The sequence below is a fragment of the Salvelinus fontinalis genome, chromosome 12 (assembly GCF_029448725.1).
Source record: "Salvelinus fontinalis isolate EN_2023a chromosome 12, ASM2944872v1, whole genome shotgun sequence".
NCBI lineage: Eukaryota > Metazoa > Chordata > Actinopteri > Salmoniformes > Salmonidae > Salvelinus > Salvelinus fontinalis.
Window position 1 is genome coordinate 15,218,374 of NC_074676.1, and position 25,249 is coordinate 15,243,622.

The following is a 25,249-nucleotide window of genomic DNA, read 5'->3' on the forward strand; positions in this document are numbered from 1 at the left end:
CCTGGGATGGGCTGCAAACCACTCTGTGACTGCACAGGAGTGGTGAAATGCCACATTGTCCCACACAATTACAAACGTTGGCCGATTTCGCCTCACCTGGCACAACCCTTCCATAGAGGTCACCCAAGAATGAAATGAGACGCTCGGTGTTGTATGGCCCAATTAGCGGTTTGTGTAACAACAATCCATCAGAGGATACTGCTGCACACATTGTGATGTTGGCATCCCTCTGGCCCAGGACATCCACTGTGGCTCTTTTTCCAATCACATTCCTTCCTTGCCGCCGTGTTTTGGCCAAGTTGAAACCAGCCTCATCCACAAAGATGAATGTGTGGGGTGTTTGCCTGGCTTCAATCTCCATGACTCTCTAAAATAAATCCACATGGCAACATAAGAGTCAGGCTATTGCAGTAGTTTACATTATACCTTAAAACATGCCATTGTGTGTCTCTGCCCTGTTTGGTTTTGTTCAAAACCAGTTCTGTATTTTATAGTCATCTTACCTGGACTTATTGGTTCCTGAGTTGCTTGACTCGTTCAGAGTTGCTCTCAAAGGGGACAGTGTACAACTGCTTCATCCTGACTTGATGTTGTTTCAGGACTCTAGAAATATTTGTTAAGCTTACATTGTCTGCCAGCACTCGTCTCGAATCTCTGAATTTTATGCCATTGTTTCTTATGACCATATCAACGATTACAGTTTCCTGCACAGCAATGAAAATCCTACCTCTCCCGCCTGTAGGAGGTAACCGTTGGGTCCTAAGCAGAAATACAAAAACAATTACAATTACACATAAGTAGGTTTGGAGGCTTTGCTCAATTTACTTCTGTAATGTGCAGTTCAGTCAGATGCCCTTGCAAAATGCACATCTTACCTGTTGTTTTGCCGGAAATGTCTCAGAATAGATGCCACTGTTGAGCGTTGCAGATTTGTCTGCACTCTCAGACCAGCCTCTCTCATTGATAGACCATGATTTATTACATTATCAATTATAGCAGCCCTAATCTCATCTGAGACAACAGCTCTTGATCTTCCTCTCAGTCTTCTTTCACCACACGACGTACTCCTCTCCCTCTCCCAGCCACTCTTCTTCCTCTGTCAGCCACTTCTCTATCTCTGGCTGGGTCGATGTTTACATTACAGTACAGCATTATTCCTAAAATGTCCCCTTTTGTATAGATGGTGATGTAATTGAAAGACTAACACCTGTGTAGGTGTTCAGCTACAATGGGAAACAGCTGTGGTTGGTCTAATTGTTTTGGTAGTATTTCATTTTTTAGATTTGGAATATATTTCAATACGGTATTACTGTAGAAATGTAGCAAATTTATGTCTTATTCAATTTTGTGTTATTTTAGGTTTTGACCTTAAGTTTAACAGTTTTGAAAAGAGTATGTAAACATGTGCAAATTGGCCTGTAGGTACATAGAGTTTTGGTGGTGGTTGTGTCTGAGTGAGAAAAGAGTTCATGAAAATTGAAAGATGTAGTCATTGAATGCATTTTGTGCCAAAGCAATGAAAAATGATCCACAGTTTAGCCCACATAGACTGCTGTTATGCTCATTGTGTGAAGAGTTTTGAAAAAGTGACCTAAGTATTGAGAAATGGGTCCTAGCGATTGTAAAAAAAACTGTAAGTGCAGGAACATACACATTGTGTGTCTGAAATATGCAGTCAGTCAATGTGTGTGGTGAGGTTTAGAACTGAAAGACGGGATATTTGGCATTGGTCAGTGTGTGGCGTTAGAGCTATAACTGAAAGGTTTCAGGTACCTAAGTGAAAAAGGCATGCAGTGTTTGTGTGTGTGTTAGGTAAGGGTTAATGCCGTCTGGTGTGTGCGTGTGCGTGTGCATGTGTGTGTGCGTGTGCGTGTGGTGAGCGTGCAGCTCTGATGGGGCTGATAGTAGTCCTGTAATAAAATCTTCACAGGAAAAGAGAACACGCCACTGACGGAGTAAATAATGAAAGATCCTGCATCTGATTTCTCCCTGAGACGCCAGCCACTGGAATATTACAAGTGTCACTTACACTTTGTTTTGCCAAAAAGGAGGGGTGGAAGGAAGGAAGAAAGCAATAGGGATGAAGCAGAATCTTATGGGATCTCTGTCTGTCCCTCAAAGGCAGATGTATTCGATCTGTCATATTGTTATGTTGGATTGGTCATTTTGAGTTGTCAGGAGAAGGAGACCCATTCTTGCAATGCCAGAGATCACACCATATTCTCCTAAATCTAGAACATCTGGAGTCGAGGCTAGGGGAGACCTGGGAGGGACTGACTATTTCAGGGACATTGATGATTGGTGTTGAGTCAATAGAAGATAGTCTTGGGTGCTCACTTTCTTTTACCTGCGACTGGTTTTAACCTTTAGATCTACAGCAGTACAGGCCATGACAGTAATTGTAGTGGATTGTTGTTGACCTGGTTGTTGTATGTCAAGTGTCCATTAAGATTTTATAATTCTATATGTAGCTGTAACTGTATCATACACTCTCCTGCGTGTTTATTTGGACAGTGAAGCAAAAACGTTTTATTTGGCTCTATATGTCCAGCATTTTGGATTTGAGATCAAATGTGTTATATGAAGCAACAGTGCAGAATGTCACCTTTTATTTTAGGGTATTTTCATACATATCTGTTTTACTGTTTAGAAATTAATGCACTTTATGTGTCTAGTCCCCCCATTTGAAGGTGTCAAAGGTAAATGCATTTCATTACATTCACTTTTTGACAGCATCACTTTTGTTTTAAACAAAACTTTCCATACATGTTTTCCCATGGTATAAGTGGTCAGAAAGTCACCTTTTTAACCGGAATGCCAAAACATTCAGGAGAAATGCCCTCAATGTTTACCCATTTTGCATACCCCACCCTACCATGAAACATCCATGTCTTCATTACTGGAAATGATAAACTGTTGAGTTTGATATAAATGTAAAGCTTACAAACAGGGTTGTCAAACTATTTCAGAATGTCAGGATGTCGTTTTTGTTCCTTTTTAAAATGACCCTTTTCTTATATCAATTATCTAAAAATGCATAAACTTAAGACTTTTTAAAAATATTTGCACAACATTTTCTTGAATACAGGGTGGGTGTCATTTCAATCATATACACTACCGATCAAAAGATTTAGAACCCCTACTCAATCAAGGGTTTTTCTTAATTTTTACTCTTTTCTACATTGTAGAATAATAGGGAAGACATCAAAACTATGAAATAACACATATGGAATCATGTAGTAACCAAAAACGTTTTAAACAAATCTAAAAATATTTTATATTTGAGATTCTTCAATGAGCCACATTTTGCCATGATGACAGCTTTGCACACAGTCTCTCATCCAGCTTCGTGAGGTAGTCACCTGGAATACATTTCAATTAACAGATGTGCCTTCTTAAAAGTTAATTTGTGGAATTTCTTTCCTTCTTAATGCATTTGAGCCAATCAGTTGTGTTGTCACAAGGTAGGGGTGGTATACAGAAGATAGCCTTATTTGGTAAAAGACCAAGTCCATATTATGGCAATAACAGCTCAATTGAGCAAAGAGAAATGACAGTCCATCATTACTTCAAGGCATGAAGGTCAGTCAATATGGACATTTCAAAAACTTTGAAAGCTCCTTCAAGTGCAGTCACAAAAACCATTGAGCGCTATGATGAAACTGGCTCTCACGAGGACCATGGAATGGAAGACCCAGAGTTACCTCTGCTGCAGAGGATAAGTTCATTAGAGTTACCAGCCTCAGAAATTGCAGCCCAAATAAATGCTTCACAGAGTTCAAGTAACAGACACAACATCAACTGTTCAGAGGAGACTTTGTGAATTAGGCCTTCATGGTCGAATTTCTGCAAAGAAACCACTACTAAAGGACACCAATAATAAGAGACTTGCTTGGGCAAAGAAACACGAGCAATGAACATTAGATCAGTGGAAATTTGTAATTTGGTCTGGAGTTCAAATTGGATATTTTTGGTTCCAACCACTGTGTCTTTGTGAGATGCTGTGTGGGTGAACGAATGAACTCCGCATGTGTATTTCCCACCGTGAAGCATGGAGGAGGAGGTGTTATGGTGTGGGGGTGATTTACTGGTGACACTGTCTGTGATTTATTTCGAATTCAAGGCACACTTAGCCAGCATGGCTAATGTAAACAGTAAAAATTACAGGATCCAAAATCGACCCTTGTGGAACACCTTTTGTAATATACAGGAAGTCTGATTTAACACCATCCGTAGATACGCATTTACTTCTAACTGTCAAGTAAGCCAGGTCTAGGCCAATTGAGGAAATCCTCTGAATTAGTAGTGAGTGATCAACAGTATTGATAGCCTTTGAAAGGTCAATGAAGAGGGTAGCACAATGTTGCCTTTTATCCATACAGTTAACCACATCATTTATAACTAGGGATGCAGCAGAGATAGTGCTATGACCTGGTCTAAAACAAGACTGGTGTACATTTAGAATACATTTCAAAGATAAGAAAGGTCTTAGCTGAGAATTAATCGACGATTCTAATATTTTAGCAAGGCAAGAAAGTTTCGAAATAGATAATTATTTAGGTCACATCACCTTTGTGAAGGGGGAGTACATGGGCCACCTTCCAAACATTGGGAATATTACCAGGTATATTCATCAGGTTAAAATATGGGTTAATAATTCTGAAATTAGGGGGCAGAGAGCTGCAGCAAAAATGGATCAAGCATATCAGCCCCAGTGGATTCTTTAACATCAATTTTATGCAAGGCATCTAGCACATCACAGATAGTAAATTGTTGAATTTTTTTTTTTTTTTTTTTTTTTTTTTAAATGAAAACAAAGATTCACTAGAAGTTTAAGGGTTTAACCAGATGGAAGAGCAATCAATTAAACAACAGTTTCTCTCTTTTAAAAAGCCTGTCGAGATAAAATTATGATTAAAAGCATCACTTATCCCATTCTCCTCAGTTACTATGCCATAATCAGACAGAACTTGCTTAGGCAGGGAAGAAGCGGAATTTGTACGCTTCAGTGCATTTACTGTTTTCCAGAATGTTGAAGGATCACCAACAGAGTCAAAGATAGTAGCTTGATTTAGCTTTCTTAGTCGAGATACTACATCTATTTCTCAATTGTCTGAACGATTTCCAGTCCACTACAGAGTCAGTTTTCCTTGCTTTGGCCCAGGTCCGATTTCTCATCTGAATAAGCTCAGATAGCTCTGAAGAAAACCAAGGGTTAGATCTATCTTTGACTCTGAATTGTTTAAAATAAGTGTGTCTATCTGCCAGAGGAATAGATATAGAGGATATATTTTCTTGAGTCAACTCAGGGACAGGAATACAGGAGACAGTGGCTAAATCAGAGCAGAACATGTGTAAAGACCCTTCAGGAGGAAACTTAAAATATATATATTTTTTCTTAATTTAACAAGGATTAATATTTTGCTGTTTCGTATCTCTAATACATACTATGGGATAATGACCACTGAAAGCATGTGCAAATACTCCACTACACAAATATTTATGGTGGTTAGTAGTAAGAATTGTAGAAATCAATGAGGAGTTAACAGGGTGTTTCACATTTAACCGTGTGGGTTTTGAAATTCAAATGAATGCATACTGTATACTCTTAAATTGATCAGAGGCCAGGGATAGGCAATCCAGATTCAGATCCCCTAAAATGACCAACTTCGAGGACAGAAAAGGTGTTTAACACTCAGCTATATCACCACTAGCATCCACCATGGCAGCAGCGGGGGGCAGTACATCTCAGCAAGAAATAAACGTGTAATCTGGTTTATGGACACATTTACAGTAGTTCTTCCTTTAAAAGTTACAAGCTTATGCCGTGACCGTTAGTGGTAGATGGTGGCATTTTGTCATTGCACCACACTATCACAAAGGGGAGTTAAAACGCTGATCTATCAGTAGTCTAAACTGTGGCACAAATTTCCTTTTTCGTAAATCTTTTCGTAAATTAATGGAGGTATTTTTAGCCTGAGAGTCTCTCTTCTCTGGCACTAGAGTCCAGCATCAGGCAACAACAACAAAAACTGTCGGTTGTCCTGGAGTTAAGAGAGAACTTGGGTAAAAACAATGGGGGAAGTACGCTTGACATGTGGACTGACGATGTTCGAAAAATAGGCACGGTGGGCTTTTGGCTTCTCTCCCTCTAAAAACAGAAATGAATTATTCTAAATAACAAACTGACTTTATTTACAAATTTGTGAGAATGTCTCACCCCATGTTCAAGAATGGCCTTTTCCCCTTTATTCAGATTACAACCGCTCACTTTCGGTACTCCCTGACGAAGGACATGGAGCCGAAATACATCAGCGTTTTTAAACTTTGTTTCCATTGAACATGCCATACAAATAAAGGCATTGTCATTAATTATATGAAGAGTTCCTTGGTCCTCCTTTCTTTTTGACGCTCACTTTGTTAGGTGCTTCCTAAGAAGAGGTAGGTGGAGGAGTCAGGAGCAGGAGCAGGAGAGCAAGGAAGTCCCAGTAGCACAATTGTTTATTGAAAGTCCCATCACAAAAGCAACAGGTGGGGAAACACACCCAACGAAGTCGCCACACACAGGGAAATAACGTAACACACGGAGCAGAATCCTCTACTTCTAATTACAATCCAAACGGTACAACGACCGTGAGAGAAAAAAAAAACTGTGGCGCAAACACGCACCTCTAACAGAGCAAACAGCAAATAATCCCGCACAAAGAATTAGCAGGCAGTGGAGGTTAATAAACCCACCGAAAAAAACAGACAGACGAAAAGGAAAAATGGATCGGTGGCAGCTAGTAGGCCCGAACAGGGAGACGAGCCACCTTCGGTGGAAGTCGTGACACACTTTCGGTTATTTGAAAACAAAATCATCTCTAAAATATCGTTATTTTTTAAACAAGCTGTCACGTTCCTGACCTGTTTCTGTTAGTTTTGTATGTGTTAGTTGGTCAGGACGTGAGTTTGGGTGGGCAGTCTATGTTTTCTGTTTCTATGTTTGTTTAAGGGTTGCCTGGTATGGCTCTCAATTAGAGGCAGGTGTTTGGCGTTTCCTCTAATTGAGAGTCATATTAAGGTAGGTGTTTTCACACTGTTTGTGGTGGGTGGTTGTCTCCTGTGTCTGTGTATGTCGTTGCGCCACATGGGACTGTTGTCGGTTTGTTTTGTTCGTTTTATGTAGGCATTTTCCTGTTCATGCGTTCTTCGTGTTTCATGTGAGTTCGTCGTCCAGGTCTGTCTACGTCATTTGTTGTTTTTGTAGTTTATCAAGTGTATGTCGTTTCGTCTTCGTCTTGTTAAATAAATTCATTATGTCATATTCAAACGCTGCGTTTTGGTCAAATCCCTGCTCCTCCTCTTCGGAGGAAGAAAGCCGTTACACAAGCCATAGAAAGTTGGTTGTAATTTCAGTTTAATCCACCAGAAAAGACAGAACAAATAAAACTCAAATATGCTAATTGATTTTTGTTTTTAATTATCAATTGGAACCTTTATCAAGTGGAAGCGGGGAAAGTAAGGAACTTGGCTGTCAGCCCTGCATTAAAGACTAAAATTGGTTAAAGAAAATTGTGATAAATAAAAATATATAACAGTTTCATTTAAGGACCAAACAAACAAAACCTTCTGAATTAATGATTATATTGAAGATAGAAGCCTCCTCTTAATGAGTTACGAGAGCCGATCTGTTTTCCAACAATTATTATTATTATTATTAACCCTACATGATAATTATATAAAAGCCCCTTAGATATTCTGTGTATTTATTTACAGTAGTGATGGACAGCTGGAGACATTTTGTTTTTCACAAGCGTATCAGGCTGTGAATTAGGCAAAAAACTTTCCAGGATGGGCTATAAGCAGGACAATAGAGTCTTCAACCTTTACAAAAGGGTCGTCTAATAGCTCAGCTACTGTAGGTGTTAGAAAAACAATACTCTTTAAGTTTTACATTTCTAACTCCAAACCTCATGCAACTGCAAAATGTCAGATCAAGCATGTACTGTAAAGTATTCATGCTTTCGTTACAGTACAGTATTTATGCTTTCATTAATAAAATAATGATAAAAATACAATTTCAAAATGCTGATGTTTATTTAAACTATCAGCAGGACAATAAGGAATAAATATCACTGAATCACAGCGCATGGGGACTGGTCTTGATAAATCAATCAGATTTTTATTTGGAAATGTTAGGATTTTTATGCTCTTCACTTGCAGTCCCGTTGTACAGCATATTTTCCTAACTGAAACCCTTAATTAAATCGCTTTAGCCGTGATTGTTAAATTAATCAGCTGATGCATTGGTCCAGAGCCAGGTGGTATTGTTGGAGAGTCAATCGTCATTGGCGGAGAGTCACTCGTCATTGGCGGAGAGTCAGGCGTCATTGGTGGAGAGTCAGGCGTCATTGGCGGAGCGTCAGGCGGAGAATGAAGCGTTGAAGAGGGCGAGGAACGAGATGGAGTCACAATCCATGCCACGCACATCTGTGAGCTCTGGAACTCCACCTCCTGTTTGTGAACTCTGCAAACAACGTGTCCTTGATGGGCTAGAAGCCATCCACCCTTGATGGGCTATCAGCAGAACAAAAGACTCTTGCCGAGTTTAGGGACTTTAAACGTACTCGTTGTAATCGTACTCAGACCAAAGCGCAGCGTGAAATCGTTTCGACATCCTTTTATTTAAGTGAACCGAACAAAAAAACAATAAAGAATACATGAAACATGACGTTCTGTAGAGCTCACAGGCATCAACACAAAAACAAGATCCCACAATACACAGTGGAGAAATGGCTGCCTAAATATGATCCCCAATCAGAGACAACGATAAACAGCTGCCTCTGATTGGGAACCATATCAGGCCAACATAGAGAAGAGAAGGAAAAAAAACTAGATTACCCACCCTAGTCACACCCCGACCTAACCAACATAGAGAATAAAAAGGCTCTCTATGGTCAGGGCGTGACATGTACAGTATTAATGGATGTTTGCGAGGCATGTCACGTCTCCCATAACCCACCAAATGCAACTATTAAAAGGGAGAACCATTGTACAACTAGGAGCTCAAATTTCTAGGAACAGAAATATTTAAAGGTTGGGACACCATGAAATTAGATTTTACATATATGGCCACTCCTCCCCCTTTCTGTAATCTGTCACATCTAAATACATTATAATAATTTACTTCAATGTCTTTATCAGAGACAGAATCATTTAACCATGTTTCCGAGAACCAGAATGTCAGGACACGAGTCCTGTACACAAATGTCAATTGTGTAAACATTTGTTTTATCATACATCCCACACTGAGGGGGTATTCAGCTCATTCCCATAAGAGTAAACAAGCATAGGGTCATCTGCAGCTATTTGTTGAGTGAGCAGAGACTTTGCCCAGGTCCCTGTCAATCCAGGTAAGAGCACAGCAGACTGAGTATTTGACAGACTCCCTCAAGTCGCTGGATGCAGGGGCTGGGGATGAAACTGGGAGAGCAGTCCATCCGGATGAAGCTCCCGCTCAAGGAGTGGAACTGCTGCAGGGACCGGAGTGGTACATTCTGCGTGTGCACAGCTCCAAACTCTCAGAAGAGAGGGCTGATGATGTGAATGATACATGGTGTGGACTGCATCATGTGGTGCATTACACTCAACAGTGTTTTGCCGGACACTAGGGTAGTGATCTGTGCTGTGTAGAGCTGGGCTGAGTTAAGGTGGTCCTGGTCTGGTAGAGCTGTGTTGTGCTGTAATGGGCCAGGTCTGGTAGAGCTGTACTGTAATGGGCCGGGTCTGGTACAGCTGTGCTGAGGCAGACCGGGTCTTGTTGAGCTGTGCTGTGATGGGCCAGGTCTGGTAGAGAGCTGCTGTGATGGATTGGGTCTGATTGAGCTGTGCTGGGCCAGGTCTGGTTGAGCTGTGCTGAGGCGGACCTGGTCTGGTAGCATGGGAGGGAGGTTGTAGGGGGATTTAAAGAGGGGTGTGTGGAGGGCAGTGTGGCCTGTGATCCTCCAAACTCTGCGTGGGGCCTTGTGCATAGCTCAGTGTATCTGCATGCAGTTCCGGAGCAGAAAAGTGATGGAGGGTGGTGTGGGGGGCAGTGTTGCTGGCTGTTCTCCAGCCTCTGTGAGGTGCTACTGGATGCAGGTCTAAAGGAACAACTGATTTGTCTCAGGGAGTTGGTGGCTGGTCTGCTGCTCCTGTGGGGTGAGTTGAACTGGCCACCCAAAGCAACATCCTTTAACATCCTGGCGAAGGTGGGGACTGTCTCTTTGTACAGGTGTACATTGTCGTAAAGACAGTCCAGGCTGAGGGTGGGATGGTGGGCCAGGTGTACGTTGGGCCATAGCATACAGTCCCGAGAGATGCTGGCATTTACCCTCTGGATGGTGGGAGCAGTGTACTGTAGATATTACAATCTTCGCTAGGGGGAAGATGGTGGAGGCACTCTATCACTCCCCTTAGTGATGTGATGTGGCCACCCTCTCCTATTGGGCAGGCAGGTCATTAGTCCCTGTGTTAATGATGATAGGGCTGGGGGAGCCAAGCTAGGCCACAGTCAAGAGGGCTCAGCTGGGTTGGTTGGTGGGTGCGTTCTTATTCAGCTGTTGGCTTGGTCCTGGGTTTTTGTGGGACTGTAGAGTGGATGGTGGTGGCTGAGAAATTTCTGCATTAGCTCATGTAGCTCCTTCTGCAGGTCCTGCATATGGCTGGTGTTGACTGTTGGCGTAGTTACTGCGTTTTGCCTTTATAACTGTGGCCTCCTATAAAACATTTGATCTCAAATCCAAAATGCTGGAGTATAGAGTCAAATTCAAAGTTTTAGCTTCACTGTACAAATAAATGCGTAGGGGAGGGTAAAGATGTAGGATCCTAATTTTATCACCCTGATGCAGGATACCTTTTCTGCAATGCAGGAAATCTAAAACTTGTAGTTTGTACTTTGGTTTCTGAAGTTTCCACTTTGTCAGACTTGATTTTCCCTTTTGAAAAAGTTATCAAACCCTACAAAAATTCCCATTTCCTGTTGCTGAATGATTATTTTCCTGCTGTAGCAAGCTGGCTCAAATTAAGATCCTACAAGATCCTGTATGCAATTATTGGAAAATGCTACCCTTTGTAGTAATTTTTGCTCACCATTGTTGTCTATAACCTAGTCACACTATAATGTAATGTTTCCCCAGAGTGTTTGGGGCGGCCATTTTCCTCACGTCCATACTGAATATGTTCATCCCGTCAGCAGCCAGGAGGCACTACGGCTGTGTCATGTTAGTCCGCATCCTACAAGGCTTGGTGGAGGTGCGTCGTCTTCAGTGTTGCTGGATTTTGACACTTTCATTGCCAAATTTAAACCAAATCTACTAAATGTAGCCCAATTGAGGGTGGCAACGTTAGTCATCATAATAACTGATACATTTGACAAAGCTCATATACAGTACAGGGACACATATACAGTACCAGTCAAAAGTTTGGACACACCATTCAGAACTTTTGACTGGTACTGTATATATCTGTATCTCTTTACTCAGGTTGATTATTTGACCATTCAGAATAAGGATGCCCTGTAATGTTTCCTATACAGGGTGTTACCTACCCAGCATGCCATGGGATGTGGGCCAAATGGGCTCCTCCCCTAGAGAGAAGTCGTCTGGCCACCACCTCATTCTGTGGTAAGTGAAATTAACACTAACCACGTTTCCATCCAGTTTTTATGTGAGGAAAGTCATACCGTATAAAAAAACAAACACGTGCGCTGTAATGGAAACAAGATTTTAAGGCACAATTTTATAAACACCGACAGATTATTTGTTTGTTCGACATGGTGGGATCTTTTTGTTCTGTAAAATCTATTGTGTGAAATGGTGGTGCGCAAATATTGATAATATAGGCCTCCACCATCTTCCCCCTTGCAAAGATATCAATAATATGCTATATGGTGTGTGGTCCTGTAACGGCAGCCTTCCTCCTCTTCACGAGAAGAAGGAGGAGGAGGTGTAGCAGGGATTGGACCAACACGCTGCGTAGCCAGTGCTCAACATGTTTAATAAACAATAAACAGTGAACACTTACAAATACAAAATAACAAAATGTGGCAAACCGATACAGTCCTAGCTGGTGCAGCGAAAACACAGACACAGGAAACAACCACCCACAATCCTCAACACAAAACAAGCCACCTATATATGATTCCCAATCAGAGACAACATAAAACATCTGCCTCTGATTGAGAACCATATTAGGCCAAACATAGAAACGGACAAACAAGACACACAACATAGAATGCCCACCCAGCTCACGTCCTGACCAACACTAAAACAAGCAAAACACCCAAGAACTATGGTCAGAACATGACAGGTCCTCCCTCAACGACTCGGGTAACCATGCAGTTTGTTAGGCTACAGATTAAATAAATTATGATGAACTTCACAGGTGAAAGTGCAAAAATCTAATTAATTTAGTAAATCGAATGGATATTCAAAAATATCCTGCCTGCCTTTCTGTTATACCAATAACCACAATCAACCCCAATCGAGCCATTGAATATATATCTCATTGTTCTCTGTCCAGAGATGTTTAGCATTGTGGTAAAATGGCTGAAAATGGGGATGGGATAGGTTGCAGTAACGCTTCATTTCATGGAGTCCTTATTACAATGTAATTATGTGTAATTACACTGTAACAAGTATTGTAGTTAATTGTGATAACTCATAGTTACATTGTAATAACAACATGTAACTGGTGGCGTTTGCAGTCAGTAATGATAGATCTGTAACAACAAATGCTTGTTGCCTTGCTTGTTACAAATGGGCAAGTTTCCACAAAATTCACAAATATTGTGTTTCATTTCTTCTCAGCTGCATCTGATTCAGTAACAACTGTCACAAGGTGGCAATCTCTCATGGACAGATGCGCTGGGTGTCCAAGATTAGAAAGGTTGGAGGCTCAATAGGCTCTAATAACTTACCTGTCAACACAATGTTATTGCTAGCAGTTTCCCCCCCAAAAGTGTATAATCTGCGTTAATTTGGTTGAGTTTACAAAAACAGATCAGATATAGGTCAACCATATACCATATATGTACTTACTACTCATTACCAAGTCAAAACAACCAAAATATTAGCTTCTAATTTAGTCAACTTTATTGTAACATGTAGAAAGACTACAAAATAGTACAGCTTTTTATTGTTGGATTCATAATTTGATTAATTAGAATAAACAAAGATATAGGCAACCAATCTCTTATGTCTGTATTTTGCTCACAACTTTCTTCTCGATCTCAGTACCACTGTCACTATGAGACAGAGTCAACACAAATTGTGGGCACGTTAGAGGTTGTTGTTACTTCGAGGGCGTTGCGTAGGTGGGCAGATATTGACGTGTTCAAAATCAAATCAAACTTTATTTGTCACATGCACAGAATATAACATGTGTAGACCTTACCGTGATAAGCTTACTTACTTACAATCCCTTAACCAACAGTACAGTTCATGTAACGGCGGTCCTCCTCCTCTGTGTCTTCGGAAGAGGAGGAGTATTGAGGGAACCAAGGCGCAGCGAAGTTTGAACACATATTTATTTAAAAGACACGAACTTGTATAAACTAACAAAACAACAAAACGGTGTAGACAGACCTATACGACGAACTTACATAAAACAAGAAGAACGCACGAATAGAACAATTAGACTACACAAACCGAACAAACCATAACAGTCCCATATGGTGCAAACAATTACACAGACACGGAAGACAAACACCCACAACGAACACTGTGACAACGCCTACCTAAATATGACTCTTAATTAGAGGAACGCCAAACACCTGCCTCTAATTAAGAGCCATACCAGGCAACCCAAAACCAACACAGAAACAGAAAACATAGAATGCCCACCCAACCTCACGTCCTGACCAACTAACACACATAACAAACTAACATAAATAGGTCAGGAACGTGACAGTTCAAGAAAGAGTTAAGAAAATATTTATCAAATAAACTAACGTAAAAAATTATAAAAAGTAACTCAATAAAATAACAATAACGAGGCTATATACACGGGGTACCGGTACAGAGTCAATGTGTGGGGGTACAGGTTAGTCGAGGTCATTTGAACATGTAGGTAGGGGTGAAGTGACTATGCATAAAACAGCTAGTAGCAGAAGTGTAAAAAACAAACGGGGGGGGGTCATTGTAAATAATCCGGTGGCCATTTGGTTAATTGTTCAGCAGTCTTATGGCTTGTGGGTAGAAGCTTTTAAGGAGCCTTTTGGTCCTATCCTTGGCACTCCGGTACCGTTTGCTGTGCGGAAACAGAGAGAACAGTCTATGACTTGGGTGTCTGGAGTCTTAGACAATTTTTGGTGCTTTCCTCTGACACCGCCTAGTATATAGGTCCTGGATGATAGGAAGCTTGGCCCTAGTGATGTACTGGGCCGTACGCACTACCCTCTGTAGTGCCTTAATGAAGATGCCTTAATTCCTGGGATAAATAAATAAGTGCACCAATGCATCCGAAGTGAGAATGTTCTTCAACTGTGAAACCCTTGCCATGTTACATGATGAAATAAGGGGTTGTCTTATGACCATTTTAAGTGCATTTATAAACCATTATTTAACCAAGCTTAATAGGCTTACAATTTGGCAAGCACTGAATGACTATCCCCAAAGTTTTGCCATAACTGTTTATTAATGTGGTAAAAATGTTTGATTGATGCTTAATAAAGTAATTCATCCTTTGTCAAGCCCCGCCCTCCTTAGCTACCATTGCTTTACATGTCAAATTCACTGTTAAACGATTTAACAATTTAAACTATTTATTTATGTAAAACCCTGTTTTTGCCATAGCGCTCATAAGCTTCCATGCATTTCAAACGAAAGCAGGACCTGGGCCTGGGCATCATACTCCAGAGCCCTTTATAGCTTATGTTGTCAATGAGGTGGTTGGTTTTAAATGGGCAAATATTTATAATGTGGTTTGTTCAGGTGAAAAATGGTGTGTTCAGATCTTATCAGAAACCTGAACATTTGTAACAAGCATGGTAACAAGCCTTAGTTTACATCTCTGTAATTACAGACTGCAGGTACCACCAGTTACATGTTGTTAGTACAGTGTAACTTAGAATTATTACAATTAATTTCAATACTTACATATGTAATTACACTGTAATAAGGACCCCTTAAAATGATGTGTTACAGAGGTGGTTTTGTTTTGCAGAAGTCGGCTGTTGTTCTCCCCCGAAAATGCATTAAAACAGCCATCTTTCATAATAAACTGGTGCCATGACAACCGGTGCTTCCAAACACTTTTGACATCACTTCTGAATGAAAGATTGCCCTCACACTGCACCTGCTCACTCTGAAGGAGCTTGCTCCCCGTCCTATTAAAATGGAGAGTGTTTATAAGGCCATCAGATAATAAAATATACATTAAAACATCCTCTCCCAATGATGGTGCCAATGAGTCCTAATTTGATGAATCCAATAGGGTTGCTGTTGCATGACATTTAGACTAACTGAGATTATTCATGTTTTTGTGGCAAGTCATACTTTTTTCTAGTAGTACTTTTCTAGTGATGAAGAAGAGTTGCTGAGGGGCTGCGGAGTAACGATCATGTAATAGTCAAAGCTTTTTTTCAGTCAAAGCTAGTTTTGATACCTGGGCATCACTACTTAGTCTTTTTATTGGGGTTTCATTTAGATGCTGACCAAAGAGAACTATGACAGTGGCATGTTCATGTTTTCCATTTTCTTTATTTCCAGGTTCATATGCAGGTGCTGTGATTGCCATGCCTTTAGCAGGAGTACTGGTTCAGTTTGTTGGATGGCCCTCAGTCTTCTATATCTATGGTAAGATTTTTTTTAAATCAATATTAAATTGCTAAATTGAACCCATGTGGATTGTATCGGTGTGGTTTACAAATCTTTCATACAGGAATATATACTAAGGTTTGCATATTGAGTTTTGGTTGGGAAAATCATTGAAATGCAGGCACTGATGTTCAGATACTCTAGATGGCGGAAATGACCAAAGATAGTGATCTTTGTAAAACAGGGAGATGTCTATGATCTAACTAGAGATAGGGGGGGAAAGTGTCTTGAGTTTCTAAATGTATATTCATTCTCAACTTAATTACTTATATGACTTCAGAACAGCTTTCACAAGACCTGGCCCAACTATGATAAAGAACAGTAGGTGGGTGATTCCCATTTGAGCAACATTCCATGCAGTACACTAGTTGTCACTAGTGTGACATTCAAAGCACCACGGTCATTATGTCATTAGTATTACACCAGTCTTAGATTGTTCTCGAATTTCTTTGCTTCGTCTGTTTTGTCAAATTCATCTTAATTGTTGTTTGATTAAGATATTCACACAATCTCATAAGATACTTTGTGCCTGCTGCGTTTCAGTATCATTTCTGTAGCTCTCTTGTGATCTAATCACATGATTAATTGACTGAAAGTAACTTTTTCCTGTCTGGGATTCCTACCTAATTACAGTGCCTTCGGAAAGTATTCAGACCCCTTGACTTTTCCACATTTTGTTACGTTACAGCCTTATTCTAAAAATGACTTTAAAAAAAATCCTCATCTACACACAACACACCACAATGAAAAAGCAAAAACTGGTTTTTAGACATTTTTGCTCATTTATTACCCCCCCAAAAACGGAAATATCACATTTCCATAAGTATTCAGGTCCTTTGCTCAGCACTTTGTTGATGCATCTTGCAGCGATTACAGCATCGAGTCTTCTTGGGTATGACGCTACAAATTTGGTACAACTGTATTTGGGGAGTTTCTCCCATTCTTCTCTGCAGATCCTCTCAAACTCTGTCAGGTTGGATGGGGAGTGTTGCTGCACAGCTATTTTCAGGTCTCTCCAGAGCTGTTCGATCGGGTGCAAGTCCGGGCTCTGGCTGGGCCACTCAAGGACATTCAGAGACCTGTCCCGAAGCCTCTCCTGCGTTGTCTTGGCTGTGTGTTTAAGGTCGTTGTCCTGTTGGAAGGTGAGCCTTCGCCCCCAGTCTAAGGTCCTGAGCTCTCTAGAGCAGGTTTTCATCAAGGATCTCTGTACTTTGCTCCATTCATCTTTGCCTCGATCCTGACTAGTCTCCCAGTCCCTGCCGCTGAAAAACATATCTACAGCATGATGCTGCCACCACTATGCTTCACTGTGGGGAAGGTGCCAGGTTTCCTCCAGACGTGACGCTTGGCATTCAGGCCAAAGAGTTCAATCTTGGTTTCATCAGACCAGAGAATCTTGTTTCTCATGGTCTGAGAGTCTTTAGGTGTCTTTTGACAAACGCCAGTGGGCTGTAATGCTCGTTTTACTGAGGAGTCTTCCGTCTGGCCACTCAACCATGAAGGCCTGATTTGGTGGAGTGCTGCAGAGATGGTTGTCCTTCTGGAAGGTTCTCCCATCTCCACAGAGGAACTTGAGAGCTGTGTAAGAGTGACCGTCGGGTTCTTGGTTACCTCCCTGACCAAGGCCCTTCTCCCCCAATTGCTCAGTTTGGCCGGGCGGAAAGCACTAGGAAGAGTCTTGGTGGTTCCAAACTTCTTCCATTTAAGAATGATGGAGGTCACTGTGTTCTTGGGGACCTTCAATGCTGCAGAAATGTTGTGTTACCCTTCCCCAGATCTGTGCCTCGACACAATTCTGTCTCAAAGCTCTACGGACAATTCCTTCGACCTCATGGCTTGGTTTTTGCTCTGACATGCACTGTCAACTGTGGGACCTTAAAACTTCTTCAGGCTGCAGGGTGAATATTGAAAAAACTGGAAAATATGTGCACATTTTCAAACGGCCTCTTAAGAAACTTTTTATTTTACAATATGCATATATTTACTACTGTTGGATAGATAACAGTCTATAGTTTCTAAAAAGGTTTGAATTATTTCTCTAAGTCGAACAGAAATATTTTTACAGCCATTTTCCCAGCCGAATTGAGATTTCCAAAATGCGATGTGTCTCTTTAAGACCTTGTCTATAAAAGGTCATTACACTTAGGACCGTAGAAACACGTCATACGCCTTCATCAGGGTGTAATGCGGAAGTGAGAATTGAAAGGAGTCGAATATCTCGTCCATGGACTGAATACCACACCTTCTTGTGAGACCTGCGCAGTTAAAAAAAAATTCCGGGCGCGAAGCAGAATTTGGTCTCGGCTACTGGAAGAAGGTCGATAAAGGTGAATATGATCTCTGACTTCGATATTATTTGATACATGTCACAAAATCATCCTAAAGTATGTTTTTTCAATATACTTTAATTATATTATTGCAATTTATTCTGGACTTTAGATGTGATGCGACGGAATAATTTTTTGAAGAAAGACAGATTAGCGCCGCACGGCCATTGGGCTTGCTAACCAAAGAGGGAAATAGTTCGTTCTGGAACCCAACTAAAGACTGTACTGGACATTGGACCCCGTTACAACATTCTGATGGAAGATCAACAAAGATAAGGACCCAATTTGGGATGCTTTTCCATATATCTGTCGAACTGTTCAATGCTAACTATGCTAACTGTGCTAGGCTAGCGCTTGACTTATGCTAGTGCTGCCTTATGCTAGCTTATGTTGTTAGCTAATATAACGATATATTGTGTTTTCGCTGTAAAACACTTCAAAAATCGGAAATATTGGCTCTATTCACACGATATCTGTCTTTCATTAGCTATCCACCATATGTTTTTCTGAAATGTTTTATGAGGTGTAATTAGTGGTCGACGTTGGTGTCTATATTTTCTCTGGCTACTCCCGTCTGGATTCAGGCTGTAGCTATGTGGTAGCATTTATGGTAGCATCAATGTAAAACTGATTTATAGCTAAAATATGCACTTTTTATGAACAAAACATAGATTTATTGTGTAACATGTTATATGACTGTCATCTGAGGTAGTTTTTTCTGGGTTCTTTAGGTTGGTTTTAGTTTATTTCGGTTGGCTTGTGCATGCTACTTGAATCATAATTCATACATCATAATCATATTCATACGTGTCTGTCCACTTTTGTATTTGGTGGTGAGCTAACATAAATATATGTGGTGTTTTTCTCTGTAAAACATTAAAAAAATCGGACATGTTGGCTGGATTGACAAGATGTTTATCTTTCAAATGCTGTATTGGACTTGTTAATGTGTGAAAGTTAAAAATTAAAAAAAAATAGATTTTGAATTTCGCGCCCTGCAGCTGTTGTCATTTTCGTTCCGACGTCGGGCTTGCAGCCCAAACAGGTTAAATAGACAGGTGTGTGCCTTTACAAATCATTCCCAATCAATTGAATTTACAACAGGTGGACTCCAATTCAGTTGTAGAAACATCTCAAGGATGATCAATGGAAACAGGATGCACCTGACCTCAATTTCGAGTCTCATAGCAAAGGGTCTGAATACTTATGTAAATAAAATATTTCCGTTTTTATTTTTTATACATTTGCAAAAATTTCTAAACCTGTTTTTGTTTTGTCATTATGTGGTATTGTGTGTAGATTGCTGAGATTTAAAAAAAAACATATTTTATCAATTTTAGAATAAGGCTGTAACGTAACAAAATGTGGAAAAAGTCAAGGGTTCTGAATACTTTCCGAAGGCACTGTAATCTTTCATTTTGTTTGACTAATGAAGCATCTTTTTTTGTTTTTGATCTAGAATTGGTCAATGCCCAGTTATAATTAGGCTGCCATATCACTTACATGTACATTGAGATGGATAGAGGGTGCACTTGCCACAAAGCCTGTTTAGCATGGGCAGCGCTATTGAAGGCTTTCATAATTTTAAAGTAGACAACTGGTGGAGACTTCCTATGAGTTCAGGAGGGATCATGGAATTCCTTCCTAGTCAGCGGGAGAGATGATCCAATGAATGAGGTGTGCCGTCTTTCCATCTCTATGATCTATAACAAAGCCCTGAGGGGCGGTTTTGTCGGACACAGATTAAGCCTAGTCCTTGACTAAAAAACATTTTCAATGCAGATTCCCAATGGAGCTTCTTAGTGCAGGACTATGCTTAATCATTGACCAGGAATCTGTCCCTAATTGCTTCATAGTTACAATATGAACCGTCATCTGGAAGTCTCGTAAAAACAGACTCTTTTGTAATACCCATATAACAATAAGAGCATTGGTGATGAGCTGTGTTGTTGATTTCTGTACATCCAGGTGTTTTTGGGATCATATGGTACATCTTCTGGCTCCTGCTTGCCTATGGGAGCCCAGCCGCCCACCCCACTATAAGCGATGAGGAGAGGATCTACATAGAGACCACCATTGGCGAGGGGGTCAAAATATTGAGCGCCACTGAGGTATGCTACTACTCACTCTGGCTGCTGTCAGATACATTAGCGTAGTATAATAAATATTTATTTTATTTCAAAAATCATGCTCTTGTAAGTACTTTTAGAAGTTTTGTGACACACATATAAGATATAATCAAGATTGACAAGATACTTAAGCGAGGTTAACAACAGTAGGCTTCCTATTTGAGTGCTGTTGACCCCTGAAATCGATGACACGCTTGAAAATGAAAACATAACCCAATACATAACCCAGGTTGACCCCTGAAATTGAGCCCTGAGATTGTCAGTGAGATCAGATCCCTTATTTCTGGCCCACCACAGAAATTCAAGACTCCATGGCGCCGTTTCTTCACCTCCATGCCTGTCTATGCCATCATCGTGGCTAACTTCTGCCGAAGCTGGACCTTCTATCTGCTCCTGATCAGCCAGCCGGCCTATTTCGAGGAGGTGTTCGGCTTCTCTATCGGCAAGGTGGGTCTTCTCTGTCTCTCTTTGCAATTTGTTATCCATAGTAAATGGAACAACACTCTTATTATCATAAGACTCAAGTGGATCATCATTTATTTTCAACTTCAAGATTATGTCTTTCATCAGAGAAAGTACAGTATGTTGGAGAAATGTTTGACATAATACTGAAAAGAAAATGTCAAAATGAACTGCATGACACATGTATCTACAGTACAATCTAGAGCACTGTTTCCCAAACCTCTAGCCTGTCCACGTATTTGATGTGTTCCAGAATTAGCACAGCTGATTCAAAAGGTCACCTGATCATCAAGCTGTTAAATCAGCTGTGCTAGTTCTGGAATGGGAGGGTACTCTGGGGGGTACTCGAGGACAGGTTTGGGAAACACTGGTCTAGAGCAACTTTTCCCAAACTCTGTCCTGTGAACTCCAAGGGGTTCACATTTAGTTTTTTACCCAAGCAGATTAAAATAATCCACTCATCATCTAGCATCATGCTCTTACCATCATTTCTGGGTGTTGACTTGTTCCTCCTCAAAGGTGGGGCTCCTGTCTGCTGTTCCTCACATGGTGATGACCATCGTAGTTCCAATTGGTGGCCAGCTGGCCGACTTCCTACGCAGTCGTAAAATCATGTCAACTACAAACGTCCGGAAAATCATGAACTGCGGAGGTATAGTACCCAGGACAGAAGGAATTAATTTCCTTACATTGTACCTACAGTGCCTTCAGAAAGTATTCACACCCCTTCACTTATTCCACATTTTGTTGTGTTACAGCCTGAATTCAGAATTTATTCAATTACATCTACACACAATACCCCATAATAACAAAGTAAAAACATGTTTTTAGAAATTGTTTCAAATTTATTGATAAGGAAATACAGAAATATCTCAATTACATAAGTATTCACAACCCTGAGTCAGTACTTTGTAGAAGCACCTTTGGCAGTGATTACAGCTTTGAGTCTTTCTGGATAAGTCTTTTAAGAGCTATACACACCTGGATTGTGCAACATTTGTCCATTATTATTTTCGAAATTCTTCAAGCTCTGTCAAATTGGTCGTCTATCATTGCTAGACAACCATTTTCAGGTCTTGCTATAGATTTTCAAGTAGATTTACGTCAAAACTGTAACTCGGCCAGTCAGGAACATTCACTGTCTTCTTGATAAGCAACTCCAGTGTAGATTTGGGCTTGTGTTTTAGTTTATTGTCCTGCTGAAAGGTACATTCATCTCCCAGTGTCTGGTGGAAAACAGACTGAACCAGGTTTTCGCCTGCGCTTAACTCCAGTTTGTTTTTCAGTATTACATTAGTGCCTTGTTGCAAACAGAATGCATGTTTTTTAATATTTTTATTCTGTACAGGTTTCCTTCCTTTCACTCTGTCAATTAGGTAAGTATTGTGGAGTAACTACAATGTTGTTGATCCATCCTCAGTTGTCTCCTATCATAGCCATTAAACTCTGTAACTGTTTCAAAGTCACTATTGGCATGGTGAAATCTCTTCCTCTCCAGCAACTGAAAGGACGCACATGTATATTTGTAGTGACTGGGTGTATTGATAAACAATCCAAAGTTGAATTACTAACTTCATCATGCTCAAAGATATTCAATGAATGCTTTTTTAAACTTTTTACCCATCTGCCAATAGGTGCCCTTGGAAAACCTCCCTGGTCTTTGTAGTTGAATCTGTGTTTGAAATTCACTACTCGACTGTGGGACCTTACAATTATCTGTATGTGTGGGGTACAGAGATGAGGTAGTCATAAAAAAATAATGTTAAACACTATTATTGCACACAGAGTGAGTCCATGCAACTTATTATGTGACTTGTTCAGCAAATTTTTACTCCTGAACTTATTTAGGTTTGCCATAACAAAGGGGTTGAATATTGACTTAAGACATTTCAGCTTTCATTTTTTATTAATTTGTAAAACTTTCGAAAAACATAATTCCACTTTGACATTATGTGGTATTGTGTGTAGACCAGTGGCAAAAAAAATCTATTTAATCCTTTTTAAATTCAAGCTGTAACACAACACAATTGAGAAAACGTCAAGGGGTGTGAATACTTTCTGAAGGCACTGTAGAGTGATTTCCTCTTAGGTAGGGCATAAAACTAACCGATAACCATTATGGCATGTCCTTCCACTAATGTTCCTTCTACTAATATTAAATTCCAGGACATTTTGAAAACATTTGTATGATATTGTCACGCTAATGTAACGTTAACTGAAAACAAAAATTGAGACTCCCTTGGAACATTACCTAATGTTGTAGGAATGTTCACTGTTTGCTGGGTATGACACTGTATCAGGTCTGATGAAGCTAATAAAGCATTGCCTACCAATCAGGATTAAGGTAGTCTTTGATCTTTGTGTGCCCTGTTACCCCTGCAGGTTTTGGCATGGAGGCCACACTGCTGCTGGTGGTGGGTTTCAGTCACACACGTGGTGTTGCCATCTCCTTCCTGGTGTTGGCTGTGGGCTTCAGTGGCTTTGCCATCTCAGGTATAAAAGCTACAGTTTAGCATCATTTTAGATGTAACCTTTTTCAGTCAAATGAGGTTACAGACATAATTATTTGTGTGTTTCTCTTGTAAAGTTGTGAATCCAAGAATAAATGTTGAGTCTGGAGATCCTTCTCGTACTGCTGCTGAGCGATATGCCTCAGTTCAAGTTTCAACGTTTATTCCCCACGTGCACAGAACACAACAGGTGGAAAACAGTACAGTGAAATGATTACCTTGAGAGCTCTTTCTGAACAATGCAGTGATAGTAATAATAATACACACTACCGTTCAAAAGTTTGGGGTCACTTATAAATGTCCTTGTTTTACATGAAAACATACATGAAATGAGTTGCAAAATGAATAGGAAATATAGTCAAGACGTTGACAAGGTTTAAAATAATGATTTTTAATTAAAATAATAATTGTGTCCTTCAAACTTGGCTTTCGTCAAAGAATCCTCCATTTGCAGCAATTACAGCCTTGCAGACCTTTGGCATTCTAGTTGTCAATTTGTTGAGGTAATCTGAAAATATTTCACCCCATGCCCCATGCTTCCTGAAGCACTTCTTACATACCATACGGTCAAGCTGCTCCCACAACAGCTCAACAGGGTTGAGATCCAGTGACCCTGCTGGCCACTCCATTATAGACAGAATACCAGAATGACTGCTTCTTCCCTAAATAGTTCTTGCATAGTTTGGAGCTGTCCTTTGGGTCATTGTCCTGTTGTAGGAGGAAATTGGCTCCAATTAAGCAGCGTCCACAGGGTATTGCATGGCGTTGCAAAATGGAGTGATAGCCTTCCTTCTTCAATATCCCTTTTACCCTGTACAAATTTTCCACTTTACCACCACCAAAGCACCCCCAAACCTTCACATTGCCTCCACCATGCTTGACAGATGGCGTCAAGCACTCCTCCAGCATCTTTTCTTTCTGCATCTCACGAATGTTCTTCTTTGTGATCTGAACACCTCAAACTTAGATTTGTCTGTCCATTACACTTTTTTCCAATCTTCCTCTGTCCATTGTCTGTGTTCTTTTGCCCATCTTAATCTTTTCTTTTTATTGGCCAGTCTGAGATATGGCTTTTCTTTGCAACTCTGCCTAGAAGGCCAGCATCCCGGAGTCGCCTCTTCACTGTTGACGTTGAGACTGGTGTTTTGCGGGTACTATTTAATGAAGCTGCCAGTTGAGGACGCGTGAGCTGTCTGTTTCTCAAACTAGACACTCTAATGTATTTGTCCTCTTGCACAGTGGTGCACCGGGGCCTCCCACTCCTCTTTCTATTCTGGTAGAGCCAGTTTGGGCTATTCTGTGAAGGGAAGTGTACATAGTGTTGTACGAGATGTTCAGTTTCTTGGCAATTTCTCCCATGGAATAGCCTTCATTTCTCAGAACAAGAATAGACTGACGAGTTTCAGAAGAAAGGTCTTTGTTTCTGGCCATTTTGATCCTGTAATCGAACCCACAAATGCTAATGCTCCAGATACTCAACTAGTCTAAAGAAGGCCAGTTTTATTGCTTCAGCTGTGCTAACATAATTGCAAAAGGGTTTTCTAATGATCAATTAGCCTTTTAAAATGATAAACTTGGGTTAGCTAACACAACGTGCCATTAGAACACAGGAGTGATAGTTGCTGATAATGGGCCTCTGTACACCTATGGAGATTTTCCATAAAAAGTATTTTCCAGCTACAATAGTCATTTACAACATTAACAATGTCTACACTGTATTTCTGATCAATTTGATGTTATTTTAATGGACAACATTTTTAGCTTTTCTTTCAAAAACAAGGACATTTATTAGTGACCCCAAACTTTTGAACGGTAGTGTATATAATAATAAATTAATAAAATGTATTCATATACATTACTGTTTGGCTAAATGGTTATTTATTAATCCAAATGGATGATCCCAAAAACATTTCTAAGAGACAGCATGAATAGTGTGTGGTATTCAATATCTAATAATAAATAATACATGATGGGATTTCATG

At 40.3% G+C, this 25,249-nt stretch overlaps 1 protein-coding gene across 1 annotated transcript in view; it reads left to right on the forward strand.

Moving 5' to 3' along the window:
- LOC129866864 (vesicular glutamate transporter 3-like) overlaps positions 1-25,249 on the forward strand; it is a 41,216-nt gene that overhangs the window by 12,523 nt on the left and 3,444 nt on the right. The window contains exons 4-10 of the mRNA XM_055939866.1: positions 11,160-11,274; positions 11,558-11,645; positions 15,732-15,818; positions 20,135-20,277; positions 20,593-20,742; positions 21,277-21,409; positions 23,140-23,250. Of these exons, the coding sequence (XP_055795841.1) occupies positions 11,160-11,274; positions 11,558-11,645; positions 15,732-15,818; positions 20,135-20,277; positions 20,593-20,742; positions 21,277-21,409; positions 23,140-23,250 (827 nt within the window). The remainder of the gene's footprint in view (positions 1-11,159; positions 11,275-11,557; positions 11,646-15,731; positions 15,819-20,134; positions 20,278-20,592; positions 20,743-21,276; positions 21,410-23,139; positions 23,251-25,249) is intronic.